A 9,711-nucleotide genomic window follows, 5' to 3' on the forward strand; every position below is an offset into this window, starting at 1 on the left:
CATATCTTCAAAAAAGGGCTCAAACAATCATCAAATATCGTCTGCAGATTATTAGAGGAATAAGTAGAGACAGTATCAAAAGAGAAGACCAGCTACAAAAAGCTCCATTCTTTAATCTTCTTGCTTTACACGTAGGTGCTATTAAACAAGCCGAGAGAAACACAATTGAAACGTGCGTGCGTGCAATTGAAATACAAGCCGGGAAACAAGACATCCAAAATGGAAACAAATTGAATCAATTGAAATTGAAACCCCTTGATCCTTTTGACTGGTACAGGTCCAGTCTCCCCTTAGCCTCCTGCAACAGAGCTTCTAAGCTCTCCAGCTGTGTCACCCAAGACTGTTTCGAAGCCCACTCCAACACTGCCAGAACCTCGTCCTTCGCCAGCTGCTCACTGTCCGGTACATTAAGTGCTATGTAACATAGGAGCTCTAATGCCGGAATCTGAACACCACTCTCTCCAAAGTAGGCCAACTGAACCAGATGTTTCCCTCCTCCAGCTTCTATAATACTCCTCGAGTGATCTTTGTGCAAGTAATTCTCAGTGCAGGCGAATTTTGTGAGGGCAACCGCTGCTTCCCCTGTCACTTCAGGCTCTCTTTCATCCAGGAGCTTCACCAAAGGCCCAATCATCCTTGACTCTGTTGCTCTGAAAGTTCTTGCAAGGTTCCCTATGGTTCTCATGCACGGGATGAGTAGCTCAGAATCCGCAATCTCAATGATTTTGAGCACCTGATCAACCACAGCCTTGCAGGCAGGGGAATTAGGCTTGAATGCGGAGCGTCTGAGGTCGGCGTCCTGCTCTGCAACAGCCGTGATCTCCATCAAGGCCATAGCTGAGTTGTATCTGACCTCTTCATTGCCCTTGTCAATGAGAACAGCGAAGCAAAGGAGAGCTCTAGACTCGGTGATGCTTTTGCAGATGGTGGAGTTGCCTTTGGCCAGCTTCCAGAGCGCCCTAGCGGCCATGGCCTTCATCTGAGACTTGGTGGCAGAGTCTTCCAGCTCTCGGGTCTTGGAAGTGGAATTCTGGTGTTGGTGTAGATTGCAAGGGGGCTTAACAACAGCACCAGCAGCTTTACTGTGGAGCGTGGTGGACTTCTTGGGAGGGTTGGCCATGGAGTTGACGACGACACTGTGCATCTGATTGGGCATTTGCTTCCCAGTGGGATGGGGAATAGAGGTGTGATCGTCGTCGACAGCCTTGGAAAGAGGGTTCTCCTTGGCGAGAACGAGAGCGTGGTGAATGGAAGTAGCCTTGTTGTTGACAATGGCGTACTTGCTGTGCTCTTGGACGGTTTCGAAGGCCAAGTGACCAACGAGAAGGCGAATGGCGTTGTGCTGAGCGAACATGTCTTGGCACTTGGGGTGATTGGAGACGAGCTCGGAGGTGGCCCAGGCGACGACGGCCTGGACCTTCATGGGGCCTTCCTTGAGGACTTTTCCGAAGACGGAGCAGGCGCCGCCGTGGATCATATGCTCGACGCTCTCGGGGTCACGACCGAGCAAGCCTAAAGCACGAGCAGCGTTCTCTTGGCCCTCGGGCTTGCCTTCCTTGAGGAGCTTAAGGAGAGGGCCAACGCCTCCTTCCTCGATGATAAGCTTGGTGTAGCGATCGTTGTCGCGGGCAAGAGAAACGAGGGAAGCGGCAGCATCGGAGCGGTCTTCGAGGGATCCGGTGTGGAGAAGAGCAATCTGCTCCCAGATGAGGCAGAGGATGGGCTCGTTGGCGGCGATGGGAGGAAGGCCGAGGTAACCAGCGTCGCCGCGATCCTCAGCGGGAGCGGAGACGCGGAGGAGCCAGGAAACGTCACTGATGGAGTTCTCCAACTGAGCAGACATCTTGCGGAAGGCGGCGGCGGGGATGATGGTGAAGACGCGCTTCATGATCCCGTTCCCTCGGCACTTGAGCACCAGGGAGAATGCCTTGTCCAGCATCTGCTCCGTGTCGTCGATTATACGCCGCGTCGGCCGCTCGTACAGATCCGAACTTGCGCGCGCTGCCTGCCGGAGAAGACCAGCAAGCTTCTCCGTCTTCGCCTTCACTTCCGCGCACTCCTGCTTGAACGAGCTTGCCTCATCCGCCGCTTTCACCACCTGGTCTGACAGTTGGATCGGCTTCGCTAAGATTTGCTTCACGATATCCGCCATCGACAAACTGATTGGATCTGAAACCAGAATCGCCAGGAATGAAGAATCCTTTATATTTTTTATTTCACAGAAATGTCAAACGCGAGCGGCTCTTGGCTGAGTCTTTATTCAGTTCAAAATGACTACTATACCCTTCCCTATGACTTTAGTCAGTCCCCCGTATATGCCTTTTGGTCTTGGACTACTGTGGAAACAAAGTTGTGGTGGTGACCACGTCCACCAGTCAAAACACTTAACCAACTACAGCCATCGCTTTATCTTCTATATTGACATATGAATTCCTCGGAGAGAGTAGAGTCACTCAGGCTGGAGGATAATTAACAATAGAAAAATGCTGTGTGTTCGGTTTTCTCCCACAACTACTAGCTAATCATTAACAGAAAAATGCTGTGAGAATCAAATTACAGCTGGAATCTATCTTTCTTTTGTCGCCCTCCACCCATTAAAATAGGACCTGGTGGAATGCCACGTGACGATCCCATAGCCTCCTCCACCTGGTCGTCTGGTGACACAAAAACTCTTATTTCAATGTGTTGTGTGTGATGGAAAGAGCTTCGCAGGGACTCGATTTGTGGACGATGATGCGAAAGAGCAACCAAAAGGAAAACATCATGCAAATCTCATTTTCATATATGTTATCAAGGTTGTGCATTATTATCTCATAAGTAAATGCTAACCCGGTGGATGGTGTAAGTCAAAAATGATGGGCGGTCTCAGTCTCCTAAGGCCTGTTATTTGGAAGGCCCACTTGGATGTTGAAATTATATGGGCCTCATATTTATTGGTCAACCAATAGTGAAGATAATACCCCCAAATTGAGAAGAGCTCGGCGGGGGATATTGTTGTTAGGGCGAGTTGAGCTGAGCGATCAGCAATGATTGGTGAGTGTCTCTGTCAATGAGATAATCGGGTGGGGCGGTTTAACGAGAGTATAATTTTGTTGATTGTGGGCAGGAGGGGGGCAAGCGGAGAGAGAGGAACGAGTAGCGTTGGAAATAAGTGAAGAATTAGTAAGGAGCATGGAACCTGGCGCTGTTTTCAGAGACTATGTAAGTTTTCTGAAACTGAAAGGGTTGTTGTTGTTGTTGTTGTTGATTTGATTTGGAAAAGCTGCGCAGAATTGCAGGATCAGCTCGATTGACTTTAACAAAAATTCGAGTTATATGGTGACGGCAAGCGACGATGACTCCATTCGTCTCTACGATGTTGCTACCGCTACGTGAGTTGTTGATTTATATATATATATATATATTCCCCAACTTTAACTTTGGTTTGGTGTTGAATGAGTATGTAATAATATAACAGTCTCTTTATGATATGTGATTAGATGCCTGAAGACGATTAACAGCAAAAAGTATGGGGTTGATCTTGTTTGCTTCACTTCACATCCTACCACTGTCATCTACTCTTCCCGTAACGGCTGGGACGGTAAAAGCGAGCGAGCACTCTTTCTTCCTCCACACTATTATTTTTATTATTATGTATTGAATGATTGCCTAACAATCCCTCCCTCCCTCTTCTGGTCCGGTCTGGTTAGACTCTCTGCGCCTTCTCTCTTTGCACGATAACAAGTATTTGCGCTACTTCAAAGGACATCACGACAGGTTTTCCATTCTTCCATTCTTCTTCTTTAACTGGACTAGCCTAGCCTAGCCTAGTAGGGGTTAACTTCTTCTTCTTTTTGTTCCACATAGAGTTGTCTCGCTTAGCTTGTGTTCTGCTGGTGAATCCTTCATCTCCGGTTCTCTTGATCGAACTGTTTTGCTTTGGGATCAAAGGGTCGAGAAATGCCAGGTAGGTAGATTATTATCCTCTCTCTTCTTCTTTGACCTTGTTAGTAGTATCTACCTAACTGGTCATTTGGTTAGGGTCTCTTACGTGTCCAAGGAAGGCCTGCTGCAGCTTATGATGATCAAGGTTTAGTCTTTGCTATTGCCTTTGGTGGCTTCATAAGATTGTTTGATTCCCGTATGTACCATAAGGTTTCTTTCTTAAATCATTCCATCCTCCTGCTCTGTCTTTTCATTTTGACTCTGTAATCCCTTTCTCTGTTTTGCTTGGATAGGGGCCTTTTGAAATATTTTCCGTTGGTGGTGATCTTTCTGAGGCAAACGTTGTCAAATTTAGTAATGATGGAAGGCGCATGCTGCTTACCACCATGGGCGGCCATATTCATGTGCTTGATTCTTTTCGTGGAACACTCGTACGCCCTTCCCCTCTCCTATCTTCTCATGACCGACATATACTAATGTATCTGGCCTGACTATTTTCCTATTTCCTTTTTCTGCATTGCAGCTATCCACATATAGTGTGAAACCAGTGGCTGAAGAATCTACTTTGGATGCAACCTTCAGTCCTGAAGGGATGCATGTTGTTTCAGGTTAGCCCTGAGATTCTAATGATGCATTCACACTTGCTCTTTGTAAAATAAAAATAAAAACTAACTCTGTTTCATTGTTGGGTAGGTTCAGGAGATGGTAGTACCCATGCATGGAGTGTGAGGAGCGGAAAACAGGTTGGATTAGAAATGCTTGTTCCCTGGAAATTTCATTCAGATATGATTTGGTGTTAATTCAGGATTCGTGCATGTGTGTAGGTTCAGAGTTGGATGGGTGGTCATGGGAGTGAAGCTCCTCCAGTAATAAAATGGGCTCCAGGAAGTCCCATGTTTGTCACAGGCTCATCCGAGCTTGCTTTTGTTATCCCTGACTTATCTAAATTGTCAGCTTATGCCAATCGGAAATAGGAGATGGCACTTAGGACGACTCTCACAAGCTCTAGGCTCCCTCTGAGTTATTGTTTAGCACGTCTGTAACTTATTGCTTGGCTCTTTTTTCTTTGTATTATCTTGTTAAATATAGAGGAGACCCTATCGATAGAAAATCCCCGAGTATTTTCTAAATCTTATTTGTGTAATCTACAAGTTTGATTTACATCCTGTCCCCCAACACCCCCATTGTGAAATGAATTAAATTCAGGGGTTGTATAATCTAAGCAGCCCCGGGACTGGGACGGGAGCGGGGACGGGAAACGTCAAACTTTAAATTTGTAAATACGGGTACGGCATAGAAACGGCGACTATATTATAAGAAAATATAAAAATATCCATAAGTCAAAATGTTAAAATTTGAAACATAAGTTTTAACAGCAGCAAACACACTTAATCAAAATACTAGACATCAACAGAAACAATAGCAAACACACTTGATAAAAGTACTAGACAGCAACAGAAACAGCAGCAAACACAATTGATCAAAATACCAAAAACAGCAACAGAATAAGCTAAAAAAATATATGATACATATAAACTGACAGTCACATCTTTGTATAAAACACATAAACATTGTATATGAATTATTTTTGTAAGATAAGATTACAAAAAGAAGGTAAAGAAAATGCTTACGCGTTTTGGTTGTGATATAAACAACAAAGAGACAAGAAGGGAAGGAAAGTGCATCTGTGTTCTGTTGCTGATATATCACAGAGAGAGATATGGTCGAGACTTGAGTTTTAAAGAGAAAGAAGATGGAAGTGCAAGAGACTAAAGTGAGAGTGGAAGAATCAAAGAGACAGAGACACTAATATTTTTTTTTAATTACAACTTTTGATCTTTTCAAAATTAATAGAATAAACACATTAAAGGTTAAAAACATATATGGTTTAATTTTTTACATTTCTTATAACACAAAAAAAACAGATGGATACGTCTATTTTCTGCGGAAACGTTTCCGGAACGTCTCCTTCTCTGACCAAGCCCGTACCCGATGAGTCTTGACGTCCCGGGTTCACCTCACACATATTGGGGACGTTTCCTAGGCGTACCCGAGACGTCCCCGTCCCCCCGACGAACCCGATACGTGAGACGGCACCAACTTGGAGTACCCGTGCAACCTAGTGTATAATACTAGGCTCGCAAGCTATTTGACAGAATCTTAATAAAGAAAGCTAAAGAAGAAGAAAAGGTCCAGTAAGCCCAATATTTTATATCCAAGAGGCAAGTTTCTTCGAATACACCCAATCTTCTTATTCCTTCCAAGGCTTGTATGTATGAAGCTACATCAAGACAAGACAAGACGCATCGTCTTTCAAGGATAAGGATAGCACATCTACGATATTTTGCTTTCCACTTTATTATTATTCAGCAGCACTGTGTCATGGATTGTTACGAACACGTACGTACTCGACTTTGAAAAAATATCCATCCGGTTTCTTTTATTTATATGGTTTGGACTTTGTATCGACACGTGTCTAGCAGCATCATGCCGACATTTGCTATTGTGCCACGTGTCGCTTTCACATGACGATTCACTAATTTAAGAGTTGATCAATATCTAAAACTGGACTATAAATGTACCTTCCATGAGCTTAACAAACCTTCATCAATCAAAACTCAATATCCAAGTATCTCATCACATCAAACAGAAAGATAAGTGTTTAATTTTAGCTAGCTGAAAGTGTTTGCTTTAGAAAGGTGAAAAGAAGAAGATGGCTTCTTACCAGAACCGACCAGGAGCTCAGGCTACTGATGAGTACGGAAACCCCATCCAGCAGTTGGACGAGTATGGAAACCCGATTGGCGGTGGAGGATACGGGACAGCTGGTGGTGGCCTTGGAGCGACCGGAGGAGGAGGTTATGGGACTGCAGGTGGAGGATACGGCGGAGGTGCCACCGGTGGGACTTACGGGACAGGTGGCGAAGGATACGGGACAGGAACTGGAGCCTTGGGAGCAGGCGCAGGTGGAAGGCACCACGGCCAACAGCAACTCCATGAGGAAAGTGGTGGTGGGAGGGGCTTGGGAGGAATGCTTCACCGCTCTGGATCCGGATCTAGCTCTAGCTCGGTACGTTACACCAAATATATAATATTAACATGCGTACGTGTATTAATTAATGTGGCCTAGTCTTGTATTAACAAGTGTCCGACATAATGACAGGAGGATGATGGGCAAGGTGGGAGGAGGAAGAAGAAGGGAATAACTGATAAGATTAAGGAAAAGTTGCCAGGCCATCATGATCAGTCTTCTGGTCAATCTCAAGGGATGGGAATGGGAACTACCACTGGTTATGATGCTGGAGGCTACGGTGGTGAGCGCCACGAGAAGAAGGGGATGATGGAAAAGATCAAGGAAAAGCTTCCCGGTGGTGGTGGTCATCATTAAGCAACTATACTACATAAACTTGTATACCAGATAAATAAAAATAAAGAAGGGCTCTTAACGCAGTGTGTTTTCTACATGTGTACGTCCTGAGGTGTGTTATGGGCATCTGGCTCTTTTTATGTTCTTGAGACATGCATCAGTACTTTCAATATCTATAAATCTACTTCCTTGTTAAACTTAATGTATGTTATCGCTCCTTGGCGATATCGTCTATCGGGAATAACTGTTGTCCGAGAAAACCTAATTATTAATAGGTTAAAGTGTTCCCGTTTCCGAGCTAGCTCGGTGCACGCTTCCCCACTCCCCAGTGTATAGGGCTTTTTCTGCACCGAATGATAATTGGTTCTTGGGGCAGTCGCGAACTTTTTTTTTTTTGTAACTTGGCTTTCTTATATAAAATGCAAAAGAAATAAAAACCTTTACAAGCTCAAAGCTAGTTTAGACAGGATAGCCCAGTTGTTGTTATCATGAAACAATGAAGAAGTGTAAGCCCATCACCAAGTTGAAGCCCATTTGGCTTAGATCAGTGTGAAATTGCGGAGCGTGCGAGAAACGGTGAATTATCAACGTCGAGATCTCCGATCATGCTGTTGATTGCCAAATCTGCATCAACTTGGAGCTTAGGGACGGATTAGTTGGTCTGAATGATGATATTCTGTTCGTAACTTGGGTGATGATGCTTTTGCCAATGGAGTCCGTTGAGCGAAATACCGAACGGTGAAGACGAGAGTTACGTTCTGTCCATATCGCATAGATCGCTGCTTGCCAGGCTATGACCACAAGGCGACGGTGTAGTTTCCCAGTCCTCAGGTTTGTAAGCTGGACTATGATTTGGTCCCAGTCCGATAGCGTTTGGATGGAGCATCTACGAGAAAGGAGCGTCCAAATTGAGAACGAGAAACCGCAGTTGAAGAGTAGGTGGTCTCTTGATTCTGGCGCAATTGAGCAGAGTAGACACGCTGGATCAGTTTGCAGACCCCAGCTCAGTATACGGTCTCTGGTAGGGCATCTGTCAAGAACAAATAACCAAGTCAAGAAGGAGTGACGAGGGATCGCACCTGTTGACCAGACAACAGTTTTCCAAGGTACTACAGGGAGTTCTCCTCTCAGCAAATGATAAACTTCCCCAGTTGAATACTTATTACTTATCCTTCCTTCCAGTTCCCATTCAAAGTAATCTTCTCCTTCTTGCAGTCGCGAACTTGAGCCTGTCATATATTGTGTTCTTTCATTTGCAAATGTAAACGAACGAATTAGGGGTGGGCGTTCGGGTACTCGTTCGGGTTCGGGTCGGATATTTCGGATTATCGGATATTTCGGTATAGAGGTCTAGAACCCGTTCGGGTATTTCTGTACTTCGGGTCGGGTTCGGTATTTTTAGTTCGGATTCGGTTATTTTGGATCGGGTTCGGATATTTAGATTTTGAAAAAAAATATATTAAAATTTTTATTTCTCAAGTTTGTTGTATTTAAAAATATAACTTTCAGTTAACTAATTTTTTATTTTTAATAGATTGAATGGTTAATATATTTAGACATAACATTTTAAAACTAAAAATGCATTAATTTAGTTACTTTTTTTTAATTTTGGATGTAATTTTTTGTTAATTTTTGAAATAAAAAACTTGATATGCATTTTAAGTGAGTAGCAAATCATTTTTTTCGTAATTATATGTATATCATATGAACTTAAAGTATGTGTAGTATTAATATAAATATTTTATATAAAATGAGAGATATAAACTAGAAATATAAGGTTAATTATACATATGTTCGGTTATCTTCGGATATCCATTCGGGTTCGGATATCCAATCTCTCCTTATTCAATACCCGTTCGGGTATTTTGCTACTTCGGTTCGAATTTCGGTTCGAGTTTTTCGGATCGGGTTCGGGTGCCACTTCAGATATCGGGTAAAGTGTCCACCCCTAGAACGAATTAAGTTAAGTGATGAAACCAACTGTTTGAAACGTCCACATATATAAGCTGTTTGGTCATGTTTTCAAATGTTAATTGGTTCGCTACTAAGACAAACGGAAAAATTAGATTATTTGGTTTTGTAAAAGGGAGAGCAGTTGAATGGGTTTTGTCATTATCTACAGTTTACTATGTCTTAATGGGTTTTGTCATTATCCACTTATGTCTTTGTCGTACTCTGGGAACCGTATCAATTTGTACACATGTAGAAAATACTCTAGAGCATATGATTAACTGGACTTTTAATTTGGAGTTCTTAACTTATGTTTTATGTTTTGACATTTTTTAGTTATAGTATAGCTCACCCTTAAAATTTCCAATAATCATGCTCTTAAAACACCATTAACGCATGTGTTTACTGTGTTTCTTAACGTGGAGGGTCCACACAAGCATTAAAAACCGGTTACAAAAGCTACCAAATAA

General features: G+C 43.4%; 3 protein-coding genes across 4 annotated transcripts; 2 read left to right on the forward strand and 1 right to left on the reverse strand.

Annotated features, from left to right (window-relative positions):
• Positions 1–93: 93 nt before the first annotated feature.
• Positions 94–2,315, reverse strand: LOC125606630. Its single transcript, XM_048775549.1, has one exon. It carries the CDS (start codon positions 2,150–2,152, stop codon positions 236–238), a length of 1,917 nt encoding a protein of 638 aa, XP_048631506.1. The 5' UTR covers positions 2,153–2,315; the 3' UTR covers positions 94–235.
• A 472-nt stretch (positions 2,316–2,787) lies between these two features.
• LOC106406018 (protein ANTHESIS POMOTING FACTOR 1-like) lies at positions 2,788–5,054 on the forward strand. Of its 2 annotated transcripts, none has more exons than XM_013846603.3 (11): positions 2,788–3,033; positions 3,107–3,201; positions 3,271–3,371; positions 3,480–3,580; positions 3,690–3,756; positions 3,847–3,946; positions 4,021–4,134; positions 4,218–4,355; positions 4,448–4,532; positions 4,618–4,667; positions 4,749–5,054. In XM_013846603.3, exons 1-11 carry the CDS (start codon positions 3,027–3,029, stop codon positions 4,896–4,898), a joined length of 1,008 nt encoding a protein of 335 aa, XP_013702057.2. In that variant the 5' UTR covers positions 2,788–3,026; the 3' UTR covers positions 4,899–5,054. The 2 variants fall into 2 exon arrangements, with proteins under 2 accessions (XP_013702057.2, XP_013702064.2); XM_013846610.3 differs by having other exon boundaries at positions 2,840–3,033; positions 3,110–3,201.
• Positions 5,055–6,539: 1,485 nt separating this feature from the next.
• Positions 6,540–7,488, forward strand: LOC125606639 (dehydrin Rab18-like). Its single transcript, XM_048775572.1, has 2 exons — positions 6,540–6,994; positions 7,088–7,488. The coding sequence occupies exons 1-2, from the start codon at positions 6,638–6,640 to the stop codon at positions 7,310–7,312; spliced, it is 582 nt and encodes a 193-aa protein (XP_048631529.1). The 5' UTR covers positions 6,540–6,637; the 3' UTR covers positions 7,313–7,488.
• The last annotated feature ends 2,223 nt before the right edge of the window (positions 7,489–9,711 follow it).

This window comes from Brassica napus, unplaced genomic scaffold, assembly GCF_020379485.1.
Source record: "Brassica napus cultivar Da-Ae unplaced genomic scaffold, Da-Ae ScsIHWf_913;HRSCAF=1296, whole genome shotgun sequence".
Taxonomy (NCBI): domain Eukaryota; kingdom Viridiplantae; phylum Streptophyta; class Magnoliopsida; order Brassicales; family Brassicaceae; genus Brassica; species Brassica napus.